The sequence below is a fragment of the Hippocampus comes genome, unplaced genomic scaffold, assembly GCF_001891065.2.
Source record: "Hippocampus comes isolate QL1 unplaced genomic scaffold, H_comes_QL1_v1.1 scaffold156, whole genome shotgun sequence".
In the NCBI taxonomy this organism is placed as follows: Eukaryota; Metazoa; Chordata; class Actinopteri; order Syngnathiformes; family Syngnathidae; genus Hippocampus; species Hippocampus comes.
The window spans coordinates 3649140-3676760 of NW_017805744.1; the positions used below are offsets into that span (position 1 = coordinate 3649140).

Sequence of the window (27621 nt, forward strand, 5' to 3'; positions counted from 1 at the left end):
CACACACACACACACAGTATATATAAAGCAGCGTTTGAGGGGTTTCAAGTAGACCAACATTTACAGTGTTACCCCTTGGCCGTAGTATAACAACGACAGGGAAATGTAGCAAGTTCAAGAGAGCTTTCGCACCTCCTTGCTGAGGCCCTGGCGAAAAACAAGCGGGCATGGAGGAGCGGAGAAAAGTGCAGTGTCATCAAGAAGACGACCAAGTGGTGCTGAGCAGTCAGACGTGGTCAACTTTTCCTCTTGCACAAAAGTTCTTACAATGCAAACTTTTGCTTAGCGAGCACGTGGGTGTGTGAATTTGTGTGTGTGTGTGTGTGTGTGTGCGTGTGTGCGTGTGTGTGTGTGTGTGTGTGTGTGTGTGTGTGTGTGTGTGTGTGTTTGCGCGCGCACGCACGTGTGTGTTCTCAGGTGAACATGATCCTATAAGTCCTCATCTAATCAGTCTCCACGCCTTTTTTTCTTATATGTGTGAGCGCGTCTCCTGCAGACTAAACAATACGCTCTTGAAGAATAACTCAAGGTGCGTGTGTGTATTTTCATGTTTGTGCATGTGCGCAGTGTGTGTGTGTTTGTGTTTAACTTGAAGCAGCAGAGTTTTGTATTTCCTGAAGCCGGTTGTACCAAGGTTTGATCGGGTGCCATGAATGGAGTCAATGCACTAATTACATCCACCTGTGTGCGTGTGTGTGTGTGTGTGTGTGTGTGTGTGTGTGTGTGTGTGTGTGTGTGTGTGTGTGTGTGCGCGCACGCGCCTATGACATCATCGACATGGCATCAAGTGCCAGCAAGACTGTGTGAGGCATACGATCTCAAATTCCCGTCCCTCTCCCTCCAGATTGGAAATGGTTTCTCCTACTAATGGCAAGTTCAACACAGTCCTCGTTTTGGGGGTGGGGGCTCAAGAGACCATAGAAAGTAAGAGCAAATATCTGCTCCAGATTCACCAATCACCCCATATTTGGGTGTGGTGTCTATCATAACAGGACACATTAAAAAGTCTCACGATTGAACAAGAGTACCAAACAGCAATTTTATGCTCAGATTTTTCCCAACACAGTAGAGGTTGACATTTTTGGGGGTTTCCTTTGGGATGATAGTCAATTTTACCTTTACTCCTAGGATTGGGACAGTACAGGATGAAAAATTCACGGGAGGAGACAGAAACAGGATTATCCAGTCGGATTTCTTTTTTTTTTAGATGACAGATGTGCAGCCATTTTTAATGTAGTTGACCACCAAAATGGGAGCATTGACGGGAGTCGGAGTCATTCCGAACGGGAGCAGGACGGCAAGTGGAATTGCTTTCACTGGAAGCGGGCCGGGACAGGATTTTTTTTTTTTAAACTATAATCCGGAACTGGGACAGGCAGATTTTTTTTCTGTGCTAGCAGGATGGGAGTGAAAGTCCACCTTCTAATTCACACCACTTAGAAAAGTCAGCCACCAATACCTGTTTCACAGATGCACACAAAACTGGGTGCGCATGTCGATTGGAACAGGACACTTGGAAAAGTCTCAATACAGTCTGCCATTTTACTCTGAAACTCTCATTTTAAGATAAATTTGGCCATTTGCACACATTCAAAAAAATTGCCCCCATAGTGAAAAATTGGGTGGACTTGTCTTATCATAACAGGACCCACAAAAAAAGCCTAAATGACCCATGACTAGAAATTCAAGACAAAATACGTTGTTTTGGTTTGAAGGAGGCATTGTGGTCAAATTCCAAGGCTTTTTGGCTAATATCTCCCAGGGAATACGCTCAAATGTACCACCAATGGGCCCCAATGGAAATCGTGTATCTAATACAAACAGAACTCTGAACTGAAAAAGTCTGATGTGGGCAGAGCGTGGGGTCAAAGTTTGACAATTTAGAAGAAGCGCCATGAAAAAGCAAGAGATTATTTCAGTAAATCTATACTGTAAACTCGAACCTTCTTTCCCGAGACTAACCTAGGCCGACCCGAAACAAGGCATGAAAGGAAAAATATTCCCACTCAAGGAAGGATAAAATATTCTCGTCTGTTCCTGAGTGCTCGTGTTTCAGTGGCCCTTCCTGAAAAAAAAAGTGTGAAGAAAGAAAGACTTGCATTGTTTCCATGCAACAAACCTTTTATTCACGCGCCCGTGTGAGATTGTGCAAATACGCTTGTGTGATTAACGAGCAGCGCTTTGACGGCAGACCTCGGATCTGTTTTCCATCACTTACTCACTCATCTTGTTTCATACGCTGCAGCCAACTTCAGCTCGTTTACGCTTGGCCAAGACATTTGCAAGTGCGTGTGTGCAGGAGTCATGTGTGTAACCGCCGTACTGTAATGTGCGTGTAATCACATTTGTGGAATGTGTGAATGAATAGAAGGAAAACAAAAGTCACATCAGTGATATGTAATTGGAGTCTTTTTCCAAACCTCAACCGTGTTTGGTTTGACATGATTCAAAATCAACAGGACTCTTTCTTAAACATCAATACAAGTAAAATTCCTTGCACACATTTTTTTCAGCGTGATTCCTCGAAGTGATCATCAAACTTTGATTCTCTGCCGACATGAGACGCCGTAGCTGAAAGAGTTTCACGTCGTGGATACCTGCTTCCAGTTGGGGCTCATTTGGATGCATTTCAACAAGAGTTCACCAAAGTACAAGCTGTGGCCGACTTCCTGTTCCGTGCATCTTCTCAAGATAGACAAATTCATGTAAATAGTTAAATTGACCCTAAAATGGCTGCTTCAAAGCAAAATGGCTGATTTTGATGCGTGGCGCTGGTGTTGGGAGCTAATCTTTTAAATGCCAATACTTATCTTGACCCAAAAATGGTGTTGCATTCCTTACATTTGAAATTTCGGGCCTGCCTGAAAGTACCTTATGTTCATCTGGGTGAGTGGTTGCTGATTGCTGGAGAACCAGGAAGTGAGAGAAAGCCTATAGCGATGCCATTTGTTTTTGTAACAATTTTTGGTATTACAGGTACCGATTCAAATTGGCAAAGAATGCCCAGTGAAATCCTGAGGATGGTATTCCAAGTACACAGGTGCTATAATTGGAAGAAACTTTCATTGTACCACTACCAATACATAATAGAGTAAATCCAAAGCAAATGTTCCATCAAGCTTCGTTCTTTCCCTGGCCAATAGAGGTCGACCCCACTGTTTGAAGTGTACTTGATTAGTCACAAACATCTTAAAATGTGTTTATCGTCATGTTTGAAAAGTATTTGAGGGGTGTTGGTCTGTGAAAATATATGGAATTTCTCTGCCTGAGGGTCATGTCCACTTTTTTTTTGAATGATGGTTTAAATTGTTGCCCCTGGTGCCCAGTACTGTCCATGTCACAGCGGGGGGTGAAGAGGGCACATTGATTTTATGGTTTTATATTTAGACTTTGACCTCAAACCACCCGACACTCTCAAAACTCATGTCACGCCCCAAAAATAGATCACGTAGCTGGGATCAAAGTGCCCTCAAAAGATGCTTCCATTTTTTTCACCAGGATGAGTAAAAATATGGCGGGTCGTAACCGTAATGATCTCAGATCATAGACGCTATCGTTCACACACGACCATCAAAGACTTAACTTCTGAACCTATTGCAGCTCTGTTGCAAATTAAAACCGGCAGCACCACGAATGCATGTAAACAGCATCCACTTGACGAAATTAAAGCCTCCCTCAAATGTCAGTCCTTGTGATGCTATTGTTGTGTGGACATGAAAGCGGTAACTGCTATGTCAATTTGAACTCGGTTGTTAACCAAAACAGCAACACTTATGCCACGAGTGGAAATTCTGTCTGATTAATTAAAATGTCCACGTGAAGAAATGAATGTCTGCCTCAAATACATGGCATGTATCAGAGGAACATGAAATAATTACTTGACCATTTGAACCCTGTTGCTAACTAAATAAACAGCCTCTACCGACGCGAGTGAACTGCCTCTCAGATGAATTCAAATTGGTGTCTCCCTCAAATAGCCATCACACCACATAGCTATGCTCTGCTATGCCCATTTTAACTCTGTAGCTAACCAAAGCAGCAGCACCTACTGACATACACACACACACACACACACACACACACACACACACACACACACACACACGCGCGCGCGCGCACACACACACACACACAGTCTCTACAATGCATTAAATGTCCACTTGAATAAATTAACACCACCTCAAATGCACTTGTTTTGAAGGGAGTGATTGCATGTTCTATTTCCACATCTGCAAGAATGCCATCTGTCCAATGTGCGTGTGCGCGTGCGTGCGTATGTGTGCCAGCCGCCGCCTTTGTAACTCAAGCGCACATCAAGGCAGCGCCGTGCTCCGATGAATTAAACAATCTTTCACGTCGGCGCCACGTGCACGCTGCCTTTGAAGCACACACTCCACCGTACCCTCGGCTCGCCACTTTCAACTCCTAATCAACACCCCATTCCTCTCTCCTGCTCTCCTTCAATGTTGCTCTCAGCCTCATGGCAGCTTCCCTAACCACCAGTGCTCGCCAAAAATTCCCACATCACCTTTAATGTTGCCATAGGCCCCGCTGACCACTTTTCGATGCTCTAATTTAGAGAAAATACTGGAGATTGTTGTTATGTGTAGAACACTGGTCAGTACTCCCCAGATTTTCAAGCACCTTGTTCAATATGTGTTATATAGAGAAGATGGGAGATTGTTGTTACGTGTAGGACACCAGACAGTATTTGCTAGAAATCTCCCTCTATGCTGCCAGAAGCTTCCTTGAGCACTTTTCTGAGTTATACTGTAGGACACAGGTGTCAAACTCAAGGCCCGCGGGCCAGATGTGGCCTGCCACATCATTTTATGTGGCCCGCAAAAGCAAATCAAACATGTCAAATTCCATAATGCTTGCTAAAGTCTGACCCAAAATTCCAAATTGTCATATGTAATCCACAATATCAGTCATTATTCTTGACATCTGATTTTAAAACTAGCTATTCTTCAATTTGTAGTGCACTGTGCATGTAATATGTGGAGGTGATTAAACATGTATATGGTTTCCCAAATTCATAACGGCCCTCCAATGCAAACCGTAACGATAATGTGGCCTGCGACAAAAATGAGTTTGACACCCCTGCTGTAGGATAATAATGGAAGATTGTTCTCACATGTACAAGTCCTCAATACTCAACAGAAATGTCCAAACTGCCTTCATTTGTGTAGCGGATCCGTGCATGCTGCACATTCAGCGGACACATCGGTAGGTTTGACCTCACCTAATACTAAGAGCCAAACAATTCAACAAGTCTGGAATCGTGCGAGGCGGGCATGGGTCCAACACAAACACGCACACTGAAGCACATTTGAAAAGCCTCTCAAGTGTCAGCATAACACAAGTGTGTGTTTGCACAAGCGTGTGCGTCGGCTTCTGTGATCGCGTGTGTACTGCGTATGTACTGTGTGTGTCTCTCCACGGGAATGCGAGGCCCTCGCTTCCAACTTCAAAGACAAATCGGCACACTACAGTGAGAGGCGTCACGCTGATAACTTTTCTTTGATCAACAACTCTTTACCACGATGTCAAATGAAATGCCCAGCGCTCATCCCACAAACGCCATGACTCGACTTAGTTCAACATAAACTCTCATGCTGCTACTCCCCTTGGCATCCTCCCTGACTGGCGTTATATGCGCTATACTGTATGAATAATATGGGAGATCGAGTTTGTGTCATGTGTTTGCCAATGCTCTACAAAAATTTCCTGCAACTCTTTCCATGTTGCTGCAGGCTTTTTGGTTATCTTCATGGCTTGGTTTTCTATATGCTCTGCCAGGGGTGTCAAACTCATTTTCGTTGCGGGTTACGTTGTGGTTCTATGTGTCCTCGAAGGGCTGTTATGACGGTAAAACCACAGACATTTTTAATCACCTCTTTATATTGTCGCATATACAAGACAAAAAATTGATGGATAACTCATTTTGAAATCAGAAGTCAAGAATAATAATTTGTTCAACTATTGTTAGAGTTACAGTAATACCTTGAAACAATAAAATGTTTTCAATATCTCAGTGTTATTATACATTACATATGACAATTTGGGACAGATTTTAGCAAGCATCGTGGACGTCGATGCGCTTGATTTGCTTTCACAGGACATGAAAATGATGTGGTGGATAATGTTTAGTTTTTTTTTTAAACTGCACACTAGCATCTTATATATTTGAGAAAGACACCACATAACACTTGGCTCAGTTTAGCTTAGCATACAACGGAACTGACCAGGCTACATCGCATGCAACTCAATCAGGGGTTCAAGTAAACAACATTCAATCGAATGAACGTCAACATTTAATTAAGACACACATTCAAGGAATTACAAACTTGAACGATAATGAATGATGTCCTTACAATGGCATATATTTAGCACAGAATGACACATTGCCTAGACCTACAAACACCAGTGATTTTTTTTTTCTTCTTCACAAGAAAAACCCCGTTAAAACCCAAAAAGATTCCTAGATGAGGGGTGAAGTAGAAGAAAAAAAAGTAGAGGAGGAGGAGCAGGAGGAAAAAGATGTGAGCTCTTTGATGGACGCCGACAAAAGTTTGTAAAACTTCAAACAGCGTCCTTTCTTCTGTCAATTTGCACTCTTCGCCCTCTTCTCCAGTTTCCATCTTTTTCTGTCTTAACGGAGGAGCATGGTGGCCTTAGAGCACAATACAAGCAGAACACTCAATCCCTGCACTAACGAGGAAAAAAACGCCTTGAGAGGACGAGAGTGTGTGCCTGTGTATGTGTGTGTGTGTGAAATGAAGTGGACCACTGTTCATAGCAAAAACCTAAAAAGAGACAAAACAGTCAGTTCTTTTCAAAATAAACTGATGGGCCAGGTGATAAGGTAAATAAGGTAGATAAGGTAAAAAACAAAAAACTATATATATATATATATATATATATTTCAAGGCACATCTTCACAGACACACAGTAACAGTTTGAGTGCGTGTTTATTTTTCTCCCAGTTGATAGTGCGGTTTGATTACCACGAATGATTCAAATTGAGTGGGTGAGGATTTGAATCGGGTTATTGCTTTTTTAATAACGGTATGCACACTGAAAGCCTGCACACCCATTTGCACATACAGCCAGCACGGAAAGGCGGGCAAAGTCTGTCACTACCCCACAGCGTGGCATCTAACATTCCCTACAGTGATAAATGAATAGGAAACGCGATAGCCGAACCTCAGGTCTTTCAGATTCGTCAGCCCAGCCTTAGAAAAGTGGAAGGAGTTGGTATAATTGGCACACACATGCAAGGACATAAAATCAGCAGACTCAAGTCATATGAGTGTGTTCCTTAGGTTGCAGCAGAATGTTGGTGGAAGGAAATTCATCATCACAGAGCACACTGTCACCTCCCTCGGCCTCTCCTATGCAAACGTAGTCCACCTTTACAAAAGCTCACGTGGATCTTCTTCGTACTGCACACATCTCTCGCATCCCACCTCGTCTGTCAGATATCTGTAGGTTAGCAGGGAGCTAACCCTGCGGCTACAGTCCACATTCCACTCTTCATTATTTCTTGTCACACATGTTTCCACTGTAAGGATACTGCAGGTAGAAGGTGGAATATCAGGTACCGTTTGATGAATTTATCCAGGAGCATTGACCAAACTACAGATCTCATCCCATTCTGTATTTTCTTGTTACATTTCACGACACAGAACCCTCAAGCTTCCTGGCCTCTGGTAGAGGACCCGAGCTGAATGAGGGATGGACACCACCCGAGGGGTGAGACGAGGAATTTTTAAATTTTATATAGTTTTTCTTATCTTATCTTATAGGGAATGCATATACTGTAATATTAAAAATGTGACTTGTTTTCACAATACAGTCAAATTACTGGAACATACACTGACATCATTTGGGACATGTAGGACAACATGAACAGAAAAATGAGCTCTTACAATGAAGTCTGAGATCTCACTTTGGGCTCATTTTACTCAAATTGTATGACCTCATGTTCGTGCGCGTGTGTGTGTGTGTGTGTGTGTGTGTGTGTGTGTGTGTGTGTGTGTGTGTGTGTGTGTGTGTGTGTGTGGATATGCGTGTCTGCCGCTAACAATGGTTGAGCACATCTAATCCTCCAGGCTGCATAATAGCCACTAAGCTGTCTATTCACAAGTACATGCTCTGATCAGACAGCCTCATTCCACATCTTTTCTTTCCTTTCTTTTGCACTTTTTTTTGTGGTTTCCCCTCGGTTGTTCCTCTCTTATTTTGTTTTCTTGTAAAAGAAAGAAAAAAGAAGTACCACAGAACATCTGCAGAACATTTCTAACCCAACAACATTTGAGCATAAAAACAAAGTGTAGGCGAGAAAACAACTGTTGTGCTGCACAGAGTGTGTACAAATGTGATCATCAATCTTTGCTGCCATGCTCCGACCACACACAATGGCAAAAAGCCAAACTCAATTAACATCTTCAATCTATCTTAGTGGCTTCTACAGTGGTAGCCTCGACAGTACTCCACAACTTTGTGTCACGTTGCGAGGTGGTGGTGGACCCTAAAAAGCAGGCAGGAGGGAGGAGCAGGGTGAACTTGACAAATTGTGTTAAAACATAGAGAAAACGAAATCCTAAACAAACACAGTCCAAAGTATCAAACAAAAATCATGACTCAAGCTAAAACATAACAATGACCTAAACATGACTGAAACAAACATGACAGCAGCCAGCCAACCAACAGCAACAATGAGCCGACCATGAGTGGTCGGGCTGGCAGTCCTTTTAAAGCACTAATTACAAAATGACCAACAGGTGTGCAGCTGCAGGGAGAGCCCTACAGTGCCACCTGTTGGTCACAAACCGAAACATGACACTTTGGTGGCATTCAGACAGAAACTCGGACGAAGATGGTGAAGAGTGGTCCTTGGAGCACCCCTGGAAAGTGCCAAAATAACCCTAAAATTAGCCATGTCCCAATCACTTTTTATTTTGTACCCGAGTTAGAGTCAGCTGATTTTTGAGGATCTGCCAATATAAAGTCCTGTTCCGATACTTAGGCAATGTATTAAGAAGAATAAAAAGAGTCCATCCAAATTGTCTCATTGTTATCAATTTTAATTTTATAAAACCGTCCCAACATAACTTTTAAATGGCTAGAGCAGCAGTGGTTTAACGCAATTACTGTATTTAAAACATTGAAATGTTTATTTCTGGGGCACATCAATTTTTCAGGGGCCATCTTAAATTAGTTAAAACGCACAGCTGGATCCTTCAGCCATGCAAAATGCTCAATTTGCACACATTGCAAGTTGCTGTTGTCCTGTTTCCACTTTTCAAGTTTAAATGTTTCCATACTGCAGACATTATCATTGGTTCACTAGTGTGACGCTAGCTTGACATTAGCTTCCAACGACATCGACCAGAAACTTCCCCCACTGGCTGTGCTGACTCGCGCTGTTTCCCGCTGTTTTGCGATGTGGCCTCCTAGTGTGAAATGTTTGTTTTGTAGCCTCAAAAAAAAAATAAAAATAAAAAATACAACATGATCTTTTCTCCCCATCAGTTGAAAAGGACATGATGAGGCCCGACTTCCAATCCTGATCACATGAGTGGGATATCCCTACCTAAAATGGCTACTTGGATCCAAAATGGCAAAATGTCCTTGTTTTTCTTCAGACTTTTTTGTGGGACTCCTTCTGATAGACATGCCAAACCAATTTCATGGTGCTAAGTGAAACTGGCTTCAGGGGCTGAAATAAAAAAACAAAACAAAAAAACAAAAAAACAAAAACGGAATGAACCAAGTCTTGAAATAAGCAGTTTTGTATCGCAGTTTGTGAACAAAAATTTACATTTTCTACATTATCATAATACAGTGGTTCTTAACCTGCGGCCATAATGCGCCGAAAGGTAATCGTAATCACCCTAAAATGAACCGGTCACTGTGAATCTCTCGAAATTCCCGATGGCCACCACGCCACTGTTAAAGGATCATACAACTCATTCACAAATACTAATTATTAGTTATAAGTTATTTAGATCCTTGTTTTTTGATAGCCTTGAATCGTTTTACTCGCACTGGTCTACTCTTTTTATGATGTTTTAGGCGGAGGCCATGAGAATGTGCACGACAATAAACAAGCATGTGAAGGACTGGAAGGTATGCGGTAGAGGATGCTCAAGGATCGTCTCTCATTTGTTGCTCTCATAAGAAGAGGGGGAGGCGATAGAGGGTGATGAAGATTCCACTCTCAGCCTCATGAGTGCCTCCTTCTACATTTTTTTTTTCACAACTTATAATTCAGAATTTCAAAACAAATCACACTGTACTGTCACTAAACCAAAAAAGGAATGTATCCATATTGGAATCAGTCATCCAGCTCTGCCTTCTGTCGCCTGCTACCTCTAAGACATGCATCGTGTGTTTTCCCTTCATTCTGGGTAACTTCATTTATTTGTAGACCGCTTTCCATACATGACTGTGTAACTCTTCAATCACAAAACACAGCTGACACTTTCCTCCACCCATTCTGACCTGCTTGGATCCATTTCTTTCCCCCCTTGATCCAAAGTATTTGAAGTCCGCCAACCTCAGTGTCTCGCCTCCTTGTAAACTCACCCTTTGCCCTTCACCCCTCTCGTTCACGCACGTATATTTTGTCTCAGTTCAGCTAAGCTTCATTCCTCCTGTTTCCAGTGCATGCCTCCACCTTTCTAAATGTTCCTCCATCTGCTCCCTGCAGATCACAATGTCATCTGCGAGCATTATGGTTCATAAGGATTACAGTTTAACCTTGTCTGTCAGACTATCGGATCCGATTGCATATTTCCCCACTGTGGGACGAATAAAGGTTATCATAGCTTATCCTTCCCCGTTGCAAACAGGAAGGCGTTCAGAGTTCAACCCCGATGCAGTCCCACCTCCACCCTAAACTCCTCAATCACACCCACTGCACAATTACCACAAAGCCCTACAGCTCTTATACAGGGCCAAGTAGGCGTGTCATAACTAATTTGACATCTTGAGTCGGGTGTGTCTTAACCTCCATGGCAGAGGCTCCGTCGAACCCCTGAGATTGATTCACCGAACCCCTGGGGTTCGATCGAACCCAAGTTAAGAACCACTGCTCTAGACCGACAAAGACACAATTCCACCCCTTCTTGACTTTCTCTGCAGTGGTCCATGAACACCCTGAAGGCAAACAATGCATATACTTTGTGTTGGCACAAAAATAATGTTGCCCACAATCACAATGGACCTTCAGCATTCAAAAGTATCAGCTCTGTACATGGTATCTGATCAGTAACAGTTCTTGCAGTATCACACGCCACTACAGCTACATTTAGTGAGGATGCCTCCATATTAATTATTAAGTAATGGCATCGGTATTGCCAATCCTGGCTCTGCATTTACTTAGTATCACATCTATAGCAAATCTTGCAATATCGCACAGCTTCAGCGTAAAGAAGTGCACAAAGAAATTTTAACCTTGAGGCGTTACCGCAATTTCCAATCTCATGTTTTCTACTGTAATTCCAAGGCTTCAGCGTAAAGAAGTGCACAAAGAAACAATTTCCAATCTCATGTTTTCTACTGTAATTCCAATGTTGATCAAGCCAGTGTTAAGAAAGCGACAGTATCTTGATGTTCCAGACGTGTTCCAGCTCAAACCGTCCATGTTTTGTGTTATTTACCTGATGACATCTCTGGACGGAAGCTCTGGAAAAAAAAAAAAAGTCCTCTCTAGACTTCTTTTCTTCTTTTCTCCCTGCCATGTCTGGCATCTCTTTTAGCGGAGGTGAAATGAGGCAGAACCAGAGGATGTGGGACAGACAGGCGTGAAATAGAGGCCTGACCCCACTCATCCACCCGTAGAAGCGTGTTGAGTCAAAGCGTCCCCCTGTGTGTCAGTGTGTGCGCGTGTGAGTGGGTGTGTGTGTGTGTGTGTGTGTGTGTGTGTGTGTGTGTGTGAGATGACATACAACTTTGCCTCCATTCCCCACGCAAAAACATCTTTTGAAATGTGATTCGGCCAGCACAATTTGTTTCATAGCAGCCAGCATGTTTACATCTCGCCGTCGTCACTGTGACTCCAGGATTTCCGCCTGCGGCGACTGTCTCTGACCCACGATAGGGGGCCCCGTGCCTCGTTCCAACACAGGACTGCAACCACACTAGCTCATACTGGACCAATTTCACACTAAGCTGGTGCCAGTGTTGTTGGGGGTTATTGTCAAAATTGGCACCAGTCACTTGAGGTTGGCTAAATTGGTCCTGGATTACTCAGTAGCAGCAAGTCATTGCTGGTCCAGCGGGAAGGAACCACGTTAATACCCAAGTCATGAACAAGTCAAAAACAGAGTCAAGAACAGAGTAAAATAGCAAGTCGAACACCACTCAAGACAGTCGAAAACCAAATCAAGAACCAAGTCAAGTCAAAAACTACACAAAAAATAAAAATCGAGTCAAAAATGTGGCACAAAAAACAGGTAGGAATCAGAAGAATCAAGTCTGTAAGCAACTCAAAAATTCAAATAAAATAATAGTCAAGAACCACGCCGGTCGTGTGCTAGTAGTAATGTGCCTCGATACAAGCAGAGTTCACTGTCAAGCTCAATTTATGTAGTTTTTTAAAAATCAGAAATATGATATGAGCTTGACTTTTTAATGATATTATTTTTTAGGGGGAAAATCAATAAAAAAACTAATGGCTTTAAAACCCCCTCCTGGAAACAAGCATTATGGCCACGCCCCCATCCTCTCCCGCTATGTCTTGGTGGTGTCTTGCTAATGATGTCAAAACTGCGGGGATCCATCGGCCCTAAAATGTATGTAGACATCCGTATTTAGGCCCATCTCAACGTCTTAGAATATCACAAAATGCCTTTCAATGACTGACTTAAAAGAGAATGGGGAAATGAACATTTGAATTTTGGTAATGATTGGTCACCATTTCAAACACCGATAACAGAATGTGACAAACCAAACCAGGACACCAGAAGTATTGCAATGTTTGCCTCTCTTCTATGGCTAAGAGACAGGCAAAGATGGAAAAAAAACAAGCTATACACCAAAAGGGGTTGTTCCAATCTCTGGCTTTAGTCATCACAAAGAAGTCCTTAAATCACTGCAGATTTTTATTTTATTTTTTTTCCGGGAGGTGAATATTAGTGCTGACATCATTATTACATACAGACCTACAGTATTACATAAGTGCCAATGTTCAGCCCATCCAAGTGTCCCTTTAACTATACGGTATAACGACTGCAACTAACCATGTCTAATTCACTATAAAAAGACCTCTTGCAGTCATCTCTGCTGAGCAGAGGTAATAACAATCAATATGTTCACACTGAGATATAGAGACTGTTCACACAGACATAAAATTAAAAAGAGTGTACAGTATTTGTGTGAATGTGTGTGTGTTTGTGTGCGTGTGTTTGTGCGCACACATGTGAGGCCTCCAGCAGTTAAACAAACGCATTCGCCGGCTGCATTTTTTTGCCATTAGCAAGGCAGCACCGTATGAAACCTGAGCACAAGAATCCTGCTAGGCATGGTAAATACACACACACACACACACACACACACACACACACACACGCACACACACACACACACACACACACACAAAGTCAAGAGTGGTCCAGATGGACCACTCGGATTGTTAGAAGGTGAGTGTGTGACAAAGTGAGGTCAGGTTATTGGTGCTGGTTTCTCCACATTAGGCAATCACATACACTCATACATTAAAAAAAAAAAAAAAAAACAGCATGATGGAGAGGTGAAAGACAGAGGGATTTCAGGTCCAGCAACAGAGGTAGGTATAAGGGGACGGATGTAATATTGAGAAAGTGAAAAAAAAAATTGGAAGGTATTGGTTTGGAGGTACGGTGGGCAGTAGGACCATGGAATGGATGCTGCCTCGACGAAGATGGGGAGTAAGGAAGCATTACAAACATGGACAGTGGGACAGGGATGGAGGTGTACTGTGAAGGGTACATGATACAGATCAACTGAAAGAATAAACAACCAGCAGATGAGTGTCTGAAGGGGCAGTGGAACAAAAGACAGAAAGAGAAAAATGTAGATTTTGGAGGTATGGAGCTCTAATCTTCATCTGCAACCTGATCCCACATGTTGGTTTTTGTGCAGTGAACAGCTGCAGGCTCACTTGGGACAAGGTCAGCTGGAAAAACTATAAAGGGCTACTTGTAGACCAAAGCAACAATTCTATGGGGCACCGGACACGGCGGACAGTATTCACAGGGTTTCTCTTTTTCACATTTCAAGTTACAATGTTATTGCTGAATCGAAAAAAAAAAACATCTTCCTCAAAATTCTATACACACCATTCCATGATGACATCATGAAAAACACTTCGCTGAAATGTGTACAGGAGTTAAAAAAAGAAATGTCATGTATTTTCAACATTTGCTCAAAACGTTGCTGAAAAACATTTAGCAGAAATGACAGCCTCAAGTCTTTTTGGACATCTTGGGGCAGTTTGCCACAACTGGGATCAATGCAAATTAGCAGATTGTTTTTTTTTCTTTCGGGATGTTGCGTCCAGAATTTGAAGGAAAAAAATATATAATTTCATTCATTTTAAAGTAAGGCTGTTAAAAAAACAAAATGCAGGGGGCGGGGAAATGAAGTGCTGTGAATATTTCCTGGTTGCACAGTACGCGGTGCGGCTCTTACTGGACAGTGTCGGTCTGACAGGATGAAGAGTTTTACCGTTCATGTCGCGACGATTAAAAGCACATGTCGCGTGTTGCAGCCCAGCTGCTAAATCATCGTACGCCACACACGTGCCAAACTGCTTCCTTCCTTTTTTTTTCTCTGCCCCCCCCCACCCGCACTGATTCCCATCGCTGATCCAGACACGCTTCACCATTGTCGGCACATCTGCTCAGGACTAGTTTGCGTCACTCAGTTCGACTACGCAAGGCAAGTTTATTTGTATCATGCCGTTCATTTGCACAGTGCCTTACAGAGGCAAAGAACAGTGATTAAAAAAGAAAATTAAATGAAAGGATGACGAATAAACAGTCAAGTAACCCAAAAAAATGACACATTATCAAGTTGAAATCACAAAATTAAAGCAGGGTTGTGAAGAAACAATGACTTTGAGTTGTCCAAAAAGGCAGCAGTGAACAATAAAGTTTTTAGGGCCGGATTTAAATGCAACACCACTTTGAGCCCATCTAAAACGTTTTGCGGAGTTTGCTCCACGCTTGAGCAAAATCAATATGCAATGCCGCTTCGCTTTGTTGGGTTCTGGTTCTGGAAACACTCAGTAAGCCTGCACCCAACGACCTGAGGGGTGAGGGGTCTGGAACACTCATCGGGAACTAAAAGGTCATGAATGGATTTGGGTCCAAGACCATTTGGAGCTTTGAAGGACAACAGTAAGATTTGAAAATCTATTCTTTGACTCACAGGAAAGCAGTGTCGAGTTTTTAGGACCGGTGTGATGTGGTCCAGTTTCCTAGTACCAGCAAGTACCGTATTTGAGCAGCAGCATTCTGGGCTTGTTGTGACTGTCAATCTTTTTTCTGTTTTTTTTTTTTCCCAGACCTGTAAAACCTCCTGTCACAATAGTCAAATTGACTTTTCTGTGTCCTGTTAGGACAGAAGCTCTTTGATTATATAGACACTATTCAGGTGGTAATCAAACCATAAATAACATCTCTAGAAAATATGTAAGATCTTTTTTTGTAACATTTTATTTAGAAAATGAGAGAATTTTGGGAATGTGATGAAAGGTTTCCAGAATGTCCGAAATTAGCTGAACAGTTTGAAGTTGGAATGGCTAAAATCAGTTGTGATATGCAGGAGGAAGTGAATGGGTGTTGTAAAACATCTCAATTTGTGGATTTGATTGTGAAAATGAAGGGATTTGTAACAACTACTTTCAAAAATGTTCTGAATAAGCTGAACATGTTGAAGTCGGAATGTTTTGACTCTGTTGAGAATAGAGGGAGGAGGAGGTAAACAGGTACTGTTAAAACATCTCCTTTTGGGGGTGAATATTTCTTGTGGAATTCAGGGAATGTGGGAATGATTGGAATGTGAAAATAGTTCACAAGATGTTCTGAATAAGCTGAAGAGTTGAAAATGTAAAAGGTGAGGAACTCGGTTCCTGAATGTATCATTCACTCGAACGCTTCTTTCAAGGAGAAAATGTGGAATTGTGGGAAAAGTGGGAATTTTTGGAATGTGCAAAACCGGTGCCCCAGATGTTCAGAATTGTTTCTTCAGCATCCACACAACATGGGTCCGCTGTGAATCACGTTTCACCCTGTTACGATATGATTCTAACACGATTGACTGCAATTACACAGTATGATAAAATCAAATTATGATGCAAAAAGAAGCAATCCCCATGAAGATGCGATGCAATACAACTGCCGAATGATTCACTTTCATTCTAATATGATTTACTACAATCACTCCAATGACGATGCAATGCAATTCACTCCGACACACACGGCGGTACAAAGCGAAACGACAGATCTCACTCATATGACTTTACGATACGATTCACTCCACTCACAGTCTGACGCAATTCAGATACGATACGATTCACTTCAATGCCGATGTGATGTGATTCACTCCAATGACAATCCCGTACCATTTGCCGCAATTACAATGCGAAACGCTCCAAGACGATACGATTCACTCCAATTACCAGACATCACAATTCCAATGACGACGCAATATTATTCGCTCCAACCATGATTCACTCCAACTACGGATGTGATCAGTATCAATTCCCTCCGACTGTGATAAAACAGCATTTCCACAAAAGAGAGGAAAATGAGTTTTTGTTTTCATCGGAAGGACATAGGAGAACGACCAACGAGCAGCCAAGACAGACAGCAGCTGTGCGCGCGGCTGTCCAACATGGCATCTGTTGTCCCACCTCCGAAACTCCCTGACCCTTCCCCTCCAAACATGCACTCACACAAAGCTGACAGGACAGCATGTGTGAACGCGCCGCACCATTTGCAGCTACGGTACGTCATTTACATCAGTGATTCCTAACCAACTTGTATATCCAACTTCAATGAATCGTTCAGTAAATTAGCATGTACTCCGTAATGTACAGTACGTTACTTATCTATGCCAGCAAAGTGTAGCTATATGCAGAGCCATGAATGTTTTTGTTTTTATCCATTTAAAAAGGTGTGCCCTGGCTTAATAGAGGTTTGGAAATACTGGCATTACACAACCCGTGGATATAAAAAGTCTGTGCACCCCTGTTCTAATGGAAGGTTTTTGTGATAAGTAAAAAAAAATGAAACGGCGATAAATCATTCCACCCTTAATGTGAGCTGTGACATGTATAACGCTGTTGAGAACTAACAAAGAAAAAAAATCTGATAGAGAGGGGATGTAAAAATAAGCAAATAAAATAATATGTTTGCACAGATGTTCACACCCTCTTCTGGGGATTTGGTCACATTCAAAATTAACCAATCACAGTGGCATTGCCTACTAGAAGAGCTGAACTTGATTTTTGGGTTAATCAGATCACTTCAATGGTTGCTGGCTGGCGTGTGCTGACCCCCGTTTACCGTCAGCCACAATTACATTCGCGTGGAAGGTAAGCTTCAAGGTAAAATGAGTTGAAATGACAAAAACAGGGCATTTGAACAAGGGTGTGAATACTTTCTATATCCGCCGTACAGTGGTTGTTTGTGTGCGTGCTGTCTCAGACACTGTGATTAGAGGCGCGAGACACGACGTCTGCTCGATGGTGACATCACCACTGGGATGCGCCCACAACACCACATGATGCAACACAAATGTCCCGCCAACACAACCACACAAGTTGAACCCAAAGTCTTGTCATTGTTGTCTACAACGGGGGTTCATAATCTTCCAGGCGCCCCTTTATGGGGGACACATTTTTCCAAGGACCCCCCCCCCCCCTCCCTCATAATTCAAATGCCAGTTCAACCTCATTAACTAGCCTGTGTAACCCGAAATGCCACAGGAATTAAAATGATTTTTCAAAACCATTCCATAAACACATCCCAATCTCCATGTTCGCTTCCACTCACCGATGATGATGAGCGTGTAGTTGACGCTGACGCTGCCGAATCCGTTGGTGGCCTTGCAGACGTAGGCGCCGCCGTCGTCCGCCTCCACCTCTTTGATGCGCAGAGCGTGCTGCAGCGCCCGGAATCGCGTCCAGCCGCTGTGAATGTTGCGGCCGCCTTTGGTCCACATGATGAGCGGTGGCGGGTCGCCTTCCACGGGGCACGGCAGCTTGACCGTGCGGCCTAGGCGAACGCTCTGCCGGTGGGACACGTGCTCTGACACTCTGGGGGGACCTGGGACGTTAAACATCAATGATATTCAGCGCAATTAGTACTTATGATTGATGGCCATAATAAAAACTTTTGGTTATGTTTCATTGTGCTCGTGTAGCATAATAGCTGATTTTTATTGTATTTATTTATTTTTTATTGTATATGCCTGTCAATATTTGTGTTCGGGCCACTATTTTTTTTTCCTCCATATCTATCTTCAGAGCAAAAAGCAGTATATACATGAACATTTACAAATGTGACAGAAATTTACATCATGCCATCAAAACATGAAAAACTAATAATGTAAGGACACTAAAGAGGCGGTGTTAGGGAGGAAGTCCTTTTCAGGAATTTGAAACTGGTTCAACAAAGCAATATACACATAAATACACATGAAATAAAGGGTTATTCTGTGTACAACCTATATTTTGTTTTTTTTTCAAAATCTTTTAATTTTTATCACTAATTTACATGTTCACTGTATATACAGTAAATGTTTGATCATGTGGAATATTGTTTGACATATTTTTGCTTCAAATGGAAACTGAGGACTGAGCGATATGGCCTAAAACTCATATCACAGTTTACATTTAATCCCTTCACAGTAATGGTACCAGTCGTGATATAAACTTAATATGTGTAAAAAAATATAAAGATATAGATATAGATAAAATGAAAGTATCACATTATTTAAATGTGAAAAGTAAATATTTCCTGTTAAAAGAGGTAGATAGAATCAGATTTATTCTCTCTGCTTTTTTTCATTCAAATTTACCATTTTCATGTAAGCATGGAAGTAATGAAGTACATTTAACAAATAAAATAAATAGAGTACCTTTGCAGTATAATAATAATAATAATAATAATAATAATAATAATAATAATAATGTTATTTTGTGAACTATCATTGTGTAGCTCTCAAAACTCTGCATTGTAAAATCCAAAATGGTAGAAACAAATGCAAATATATAACTGATATTTTAAATATTTAATATATTATAAACAATGTACTTTTGACTTCTAAAGCACTTCACCGTCACTTCTGTAACTGATTAATTTCCAGACAAAAAGTGTTTTATCTTTTTCCTTTTTTTCTTTTTAACCATACAAGAATAAAATGTAACTGCATATCCACTACAGTCGGTGGCAGAGACTTTCTCATTATTTTTTTTTTCTGTTCCAGGCAAATTGATTCACTTCAAATTTAAAGTCAGTCTTTTGTGGACTTGTGTTTTTTTTTTCCACCACAAAAAAACTGACATTTGCAAAATTTTTATGTCCACTGGTTGTGTATATGTAATGGCTGCTGTCGTCAGGCAACCTTGATGATTCTGACCAGGATCCAACCCAAGAAACTGAAGACGATTAACAGTACTTAAAGTAAGTAGTGGATAAAAGTGGAAGCAATATGACCCAAATCCAAAATCCACATATTTCTAATAGTGCGCAAATATGAGGAAAACCACAATTTTCGTCCAAATAAGCCTCCAGAAGAAATCATTGCCATATAAATCACCAAGATTTAATTGCCCGAGGTTTTATTGCAGCTGTAAAATTTTTAACTCACTCTCCTGCAAAATGACGAAAAATCGAGTTACCCCACTCTAATAGTCAGTAGCTCATTTGTACTTAACTGTAGGGGGAGCCTGGAGACAATCGCTTCGAGCTGCTTTGAACAAAAAGAAAAAAAAAAGAAAAAAAAATCAAAGAGAACTGACCAAATGATGGTGGAATTTTAGGGAGTGAGAGTGTGAGTTTGGAAAAAAAAGAAAAAGACAGATGAAATACAGCAGAGGGGCAAAGGACAGGAAGAGAAGGAGAAGGAAGCAGGGGAGGCTGGATGGTGTCTTCTCATGACTCCAACAATGGCCGAACACGCTGACAAATATGCCGACTAAAAAAAGCAACCGAGATTGCTTGAATGCTCGTCACCAAACTCTCACTGCTCTCTAAAATAGTTCAGTCTGGGAGTTTGGGTGTGTGTAACAATATGACGTATTGAGCAGTTGTATGTCACTTGCTTTCATTTTATCCCAATGGAGAGTATTTCCTCGGCAGGGTGGCTGTGGCTCAGTTGGTAGGCCGGGTCGCACAGTGACCAAAGGGTTGCCGGTTCGAAGTACAGCTTCTTAGGCAGTACACAGAAACCTAATTTGGCCTCACAGTGCTAAGGTGCAGGGTTTGATTCCGGCTTCGCCCTTCCTGTGTGTAGTTTGCATGTTCTCCCCGTGCCATCGTGGGTTTTCTCTGGGTATTCCGTTTTTCTCCCATGTTCCAAAAACATGCATGGTATGTTGATGGAACACTCGAAATTGTCCCTCGGTTTGCCTGTAACTTTGAATGCTTGTTTGTCTATGTGTGCCCTGCGATTAGCTGGCAAGTAGTTCAGAGTGTACCCCGCCTACTGCCAGAAGACAGCTCTGATAGGCTCCAGCGTGCCCGGCAAACCTTGTGAGAAGAAGCGGATCAGGAAATGGATGGATGACAGATGGATGGTATTTTGCCTTGTATATTTAGATTATAATTTTTTAATCAATAACACAATAAAATATACCTGTTGTCTTGTCATATTAGCAGGCTAAAGCTAAAACCAACTGCTTGCTTCAATAAAGAGGCACACTGAGGTCGTAGTGCTAATTGGCTTTACCTAATGCTAATTTCCAGTCACCACATGAACTGTTTTTTTTTCAGTGCGCCACATGTTACTCCCGTTCCCTTTGCCATTTTTTCCCATGCTTCCAACAGATTGAAATCTCATTCACACCGACAGCCCCCCCCATGCCTTAACCAGAACCTCCCACGACCCCCCACCCCCACCCCCCTTAAACGAAATGACCCTCATGAGACTGTTCCTCTACATTACTCCCCTCGTCCTGCTCATTCACACTCTCCCTCTCTGGCCGCGTCATATATCAGCGCTTTATCGCTCCAGAGTGATTTATACACACACACACACACACACACACACACAGACGAAAGCTTCGCAAGAGCAGGACCTCTCAGTGAACTGCTCAGTTTTGGACAGTTAACCTCTCCCGTCACAGAAGAGAGGACAGCACTGCAACCTCCTCAAGGGAAACTGATGCCATCTCAGTTTCTCTTTCAATCTGTATGTGTGTGTGTGTGTGTGTGTGTGTGTGTTGTGGGGGGCGGTGCGCGGTAAACACATGCATACTAGAACTTTTCAGACAGTGAGATATTACATTTTCAAAGAACTTTTCTAACCTTTCCTCTTTGAGAGTATTAGAGGAAGTGAAGAAGATGCGTATGTTATGGCGCTATGAGATTTATGTGTTTTTCATGCTGACTTGGGTGTTTCTTCGGTCCTATTTCTATGTCTGCGTAGTAATTTGCGGTCATACCGTGTTACCTTGAAATAAGAGTGAACCGACTGTTTAAAAAAAAAAAAAAAAAAGCTTCAAGTTGTTGAATACAATTCACACCAAACACGAATTTTATTGTTTAAATCATTGAAAAAAAAATTAATGTTTTTTTTTCTAATACTTTACTTGCTTTAGGATTTTTGTCTAATATTTTACAAATTTGCCTCTTACTTCGGGAAACACTTTCTAATGCCTGTGTATTTTTCATCTAATATTTCTTTCATATTTAGATTTTTCTTTTTCATTTTTGTATTTGACTTGTCCCACGTTTCCCCAATTGTTATTTTTTGTCCAATAGTTTTGTCTTCCCTCGGTGTGAATGTGAGAGCGGATGGCTATTTGTCTCTGTGTGCTCTGTGATTGGCTGGCAACCAGTACAGGGTGTCCCCTTGCCTACTGCAGGAATGGGCTCCAGCACGCCCGCAACCCTCCTGAGGATAAGTGGCTCAGATAACGGATGGATGGCTGGATATTATTATTATTATTAAATAAATCTGCACTCGAGGGAGAAAAGAGACTATAGACTAATTGTTTTATAACCACAATGTTCCACTCTTTTTTTGGTTTTGCAGATAATTTCCGAAAAGAATTCTTGTTTCATTACTACATTAATTTGCTTCATAAGTCGTTATTTTAGGTTGTTTTTTTTTTTTTTTTTTTTAAATGCTTTCAAGCCGTGGAATCAAGATTTGTGTGCGCATACCTACGTCATCTGACTGCCTCCCCTTAATTGCGTCACCGTGGCCACCCCACTGAAACATTTCTGGATCCGTCCCTCCGCTGATCTCACAGGTCCCAATGTTTGTGTGCAGCAAAGTGGCCATAGATGGAAAAAAAATAGAATAGTAAATGGTGCCAATGTTCTCGCTGTGCTAAAACAATGACGAGAGACAGCCAACTTGCAAGGTTCCGGAGTGTCCATCACAACATTGTTGTTGGTTGGGAAACCAGATGGGAGGTTTGTGTTAATATGTGTGTGTGTGTGTGTGTGTGTGTGTGTGTGTGTGTGTGTGTGTGTGTGTTGTGGGGGGCGGTGCGCGGTAAACACATGCATACTAGAACTTTTCAGACAGTGAGATATTACATTTTCAAAGAACTTTTCTAACCTTTCCTCTTTGAGAGTATTAGAGGAAGTGAAGAAGATGCGTATGTTATGGCGCTATGAGATTTATGTGTTTTTCATGCTGACTTGGGTGTTTCTTCGGTCCTATTTCTATGTCTGCGTAGTAATTTGCGGTCATACCGTGTTACCTTGAAATAAGAGTGAACCGACTGTTTAAAAAAAAAAAAAAAAAAGCTTCAAGTTGTTGAATACAATTCACACCAAACACGAATTTTATTGTTTAAATCATTGAAAAAAAAATTAATGTTTTTTTTTCTAATACTTTACTTGCTTTAGGATTTTTGTCTAATATTTTACAAATTTGCCTCTTACTTCGGGAAACACTTTCTAATGCCTGTGTATTTTTCATCTAATATTTCTTTCATATTTAGATTTTTCTTTTTCATTTTTGTATTTGACTTGTCCCACGTTTCCCCAATTGTTATTTTTTGTCCAATAGTTTTGTCTTCCCTCGGTGTGAATGTGAGAGCGGATGGCTATTTGTCTCTGTGTGCTCTGTGATTGGCTGGCAACCAGTACAGGGTGTCCCCTTGCCTACTGCAGGAATGGGCTCCAGCACGCCCGCAACCCTCCTGAGGATAAGTGGCTCAGATAACGGATGGATGGCTGGATATTATTGTTATTATTAAATAAATCTGCACTCGAGGGAGAAAAGAGACTATAGACTAATTGTTTTATAACCACAATGTTCCACTCTTTTTTTGGTTTTGCAGATAATTTCCGAAAAGAATTCTTATTTCATTACTACATTAATTTGCTTCATAAGTCGTTATTTTAGGTTGTTTTTTTTTTTTTTTTTTTTAAATGCTTTCAAGCCGTGGAATCAAGATTTGTGTGCGCATACCTACGTCATCTGACTGCCTCCCCTTAATTGCGTCACCGTGGCCACCCCACTGAAACATTTCTGGATCCGTCCCTCCGCTGATCTCACAGGTCCCAATGTTTGTGTGCAGCAAAGTGGCCATAGATGGAAAAAAAATAGAATAGTAAATGGTGCCAATGTTCTCGCTGTGCTAAAACAATGACGAGAGACAGCCAACTTGCAAGGTTCCGGAGTGTCCATCACAACATTGTTGTTGGTTGGGAGACCAGATGGGAGGTTTGTGTTAATATGTGTGTGTGTGTGTGTGTGTGTGTGTGTGTGTGTGTGTGTGTGTGTGTGTGTGTGTGTGTGTGTGTGTTTTTGCGCCAGGGTAAAAACAATAACTACCACAAAATCAGACAGGAACGTGAAGTCACGCAAAACTTCAGAGTATGAGAGTTCTCATGACTGCGATTGACAGTTCCCCACCTCTCGCCCAAAAGTCAGCTGGAACAGGCTCCAGCCTTTTTCACAAAACATCAGGTTAAAAAATAGATATATTCTAAAATATTATTTTAAATTGTGAAACATATTCGCCAAGAAGTGAATCCTTGTTTGCCGAACCGCAAATGTCCACAGTATGTATATTCCCTCCTCCCCTTAGGTTTTTTTCCCCATTTAATGTTTCTTATATGTCATATATTTTTGCATTTTCTTCCAATTAATAATGTCATAAAATGGGAGGCCTATGTACCACACAAACAGGTTAACTTCTGTCTACGCTTGTGTGATAGTTAATATCACTTAAGGAGTTGCATGAGGATTTTTGTACTGTTGTATTTTTCAAATAGTTGCTTCATCTATTGGTTTTTCAAAGATTGAGGATTTGTTCAATATCGTATTTTATTGACCTTTTTTTTCTCCACAAATGTTTTTGTATTTTAGATCAAAAAGTTGTACTACATTTTTTTGCATTTTCTTTGGATTATTAATGTTACGCAGTCATTTATTCGAGAGGTCCATCACTTCTTTTGATACTTGTATGACACTTAATGATGTTATTTCATGATATTTGTGAAGTCTTTACATTACTTATTGTGTTTGTTTGTCATAAAATCTGTGAAGCAAAGAGTGGTGCAATGGTGATGTCATAAAATGAGATTCGTGGAGCCTATACTGGAGTTTCACACTTGTTTGACAGCTAATAATGGGAGGCAGAATTGCTCCATACATCTGCGTTAGATGGCAACGGTGTACCTAATAAAAAGTCCAGTCGATGCGCATCTGTTAACAGCAGAAGCACGCGCTCACACATACAAAAGCGCGCATTATCTTTGTTGAGTGGCAGCGACGCGTTAAGTTGTCTCCTAAAACACACACACGCATGCACATCCACACAAACACATTATCTGGGTGAGTGACAGCCATTGAGACAACTAACATGAGGCCTTCGGGGACAAGAGTGTGTGTGTACGTGTGTAGGCGTGCAGTCATCCTACCCACATTCAAACACACAGACCTAATCGCCGAAACCTCACACACGAACAAAAGTTGTTTCTGCCTCTCACAGCTGGTAGCGTGCCAGCGTGCCACACCTGCCTTGTTACACTGGAGGCGAGCGGAGGTGAGGGTGAGATTTTTCCCAAGGTGGATGGAGTAGCCACGTCAGACAGTCTCTTGCCTGTGTCATCCACGTCTTAGCACACAGTCAAACTATGTATTGACTTCTTATTCGTTTATGTTTGCGCATTGCTATTTTCTGTCTGCTTATTAGTCTATGCCTCCTGTGTCGAACCAAAGACTACAATCCTCCACCTGTGTCTAACCATCAGCTCCTCGCCGACCTCGTTCCACCCGTGGGACACATTAGCGCATGTCCTAGTTTATCCGACCTGCATCTACTGTAAAGATCAACTCCACTTTGTTTCACCTGTGTCAAATTATCAGCTACGTGGCGAACTTTCTTTGCCTGTGTTGAACAATCAGCTTGCTGCGGCCCTGTTCAGCTCGAGTGAAACATTCACTCCTTTGACTAGTTTGTTTATAAGTGTGGTTAGCGCGCATCAGTTTCTTGCTTTGCTCTTTCCGCCTGTGTCTAACCATCAGACCCACGACCACATTCCACCTTCGTCCTACAGTCAGCTCCTGTTTTCTGTTGCTTCCGCCGATGTCTGAAAATCAGCTCCTTGCCTACCTGATTTCACCTGAGTATAACATTCGCCGCCTGCCTTTCTCATACCGCCCGTGCCAAACCATCAGCTGTCTTGACACATAAGCGTATGTACCAATTTATCCAACCTGCATCTAGAAATCAGCGCCACCTTGTTCCACCTGTGTCTCAAGTATTATGTTAGTGGTCCCATCTGTGGCTTAGTTGTAGCATTCGGGATTTGGAACCCGTTTCGTGCATCATGTCAGTGTGTCGACTCACTCTTACAGGCAAGAATGTGTTTGGCGCGGTCACGCTGACCTTCAACTTTCAATCTCAATCAGAGCATCATACGACAAGCGGACGCCTGTGTACAAACTTCAACTGTGTCCAATTGGAGATCATCCATGCCTGATGACTACCAACACCTAGAATGCTTTTTAACTGTGTGTGTGTGTGTGTGTGTGTGTGTGTGTGTGTGTGTGTGTGTGTGTGTGTGTGTGTATGTGTTGCTGTCCTCGACCTCATGTTTATCAGCTTCTCTGGAGCCAAATGCTATTACTCATTAACACGAGTGCTAGCACACAAACCCACACACAAACACACATCCAAACACACATTATCTTTTGTTGCCATGTTACTTCACGTGTTGATGCAACGTGGCACTACACAAAACGTCATGTTGTACCTCAGTTCAAGGAGCGTCAAGGAACGAAGTAGATGTAGTTAGATTTTTTTTGAGGTTTTTTTGTCATGCTTGTGCCATAAGTCATCATAACATTCCCAGAAGGGGAAAAACAAAATGCAAAAGTTGTTTTGAATAACGTTATTGTTGTTTGGTTTTTCTACAGCCGAGCCTTTGTTCAGACGGAATGCTTGGGGAAAATTATTACTGCTAATAGTTTGCATAATATTTCTGTTTTTGCAACCTTAAAAACAAAATCACCAAATGGGTAATTTGTACCCTGGCTAATTGTGACTATGGGTTAGTTTGACGATGTAAGCGTTTTTTATTTATCTTTACAAAAATGTATGACTAATCACTACTGATAAAAAATAGGAGCCCTGAAAGGTGGGGATGATGATTCAGTAGTAAATCTTAGTCTTCCTCCAACTGTGTGCGTGTGTGTGTGTGTGTGTGTGTGTGTGTGTGTGTGTTGTGTGTGTGTGTGTGTGTGTGTGTGTGTGTGTGTGTGTGTGTGTGTGTCAGTCAACACCTTGAAAGCTTTTGGGTTCCTGGTTCGAGATGTCGTACTTATCGAACACAATATATGGTACCAAAGGACAATGTAAGCACAGTAATTAGTCAGTCAGTCAGTTAGTCAGTTGGAGTGGTTGGTTGTTTGATATGTGTGACCTGGTTGGATTATTACTTGGTTGGCTGGTTGGTTAGTTACTCGTTTTTCTGTTTGTTTAGTTATTTTCTTTGTTGTTGTTTTTTTTTTTTACAGACAGTATGGTTCACAATCAATAGTCTAAGATGTGGGACAGAGAGCACAGTGGGAGTTAAAGGTGAAAGGAAGCCATCATCCGATGTGGCACTTTAGAGACGGCAGAGCTCCTTTTTGTTTGGATGCTTTTAGCCTCAGTAAGACACTGACAAGACTGAGAAGTTGGAGCTCGGCCACGGATTAGGACAAGACACACGCAGATCAACAAGTGCACTTAGTCACAGCTTAGGATTTTCAAGGAATGTGGGAAGTGGGCATGGTGTGTGTGTGTGTGTGTGTGTGTGTGTGTGTGTGTGTGTGTGTGTGTGTGTGTGTGTGTGTGTGTGTGTGTGTGTGTGTGTGTGTGTGTGTTGGGTGCATTCTTGGAATGTCCAACTAACCAGTCAACCAGAAAATACAAACACACAC

The 27621-nt window shown here is 41.8% G+C and overlaps 1 protein-coding gene across 2 annotated transcripts in view; it reads right to left on the reverse strand.

Moving 5' to 3' along the window:
• fgfrl1a (fibroblast growth factor receptor like 1a) overlaps positions 1-27621 on the reverse strand; it is a 45143-nt gene that overhangs the window by 7817 nt on the left and 9705 nt on the right. For both annotated transcript variants that reach the window (XM_019884051.1, XM_019884052.1), the window contains one exon: positions 18054-18326. In XM_019884051.1, coding sequence (XP_019739610.1) covers positions 18054-18326 — 273 coding nt within the window. The remainder of the gene's footprint in view (positions 1-18053; positions 18327-27621) is intronic.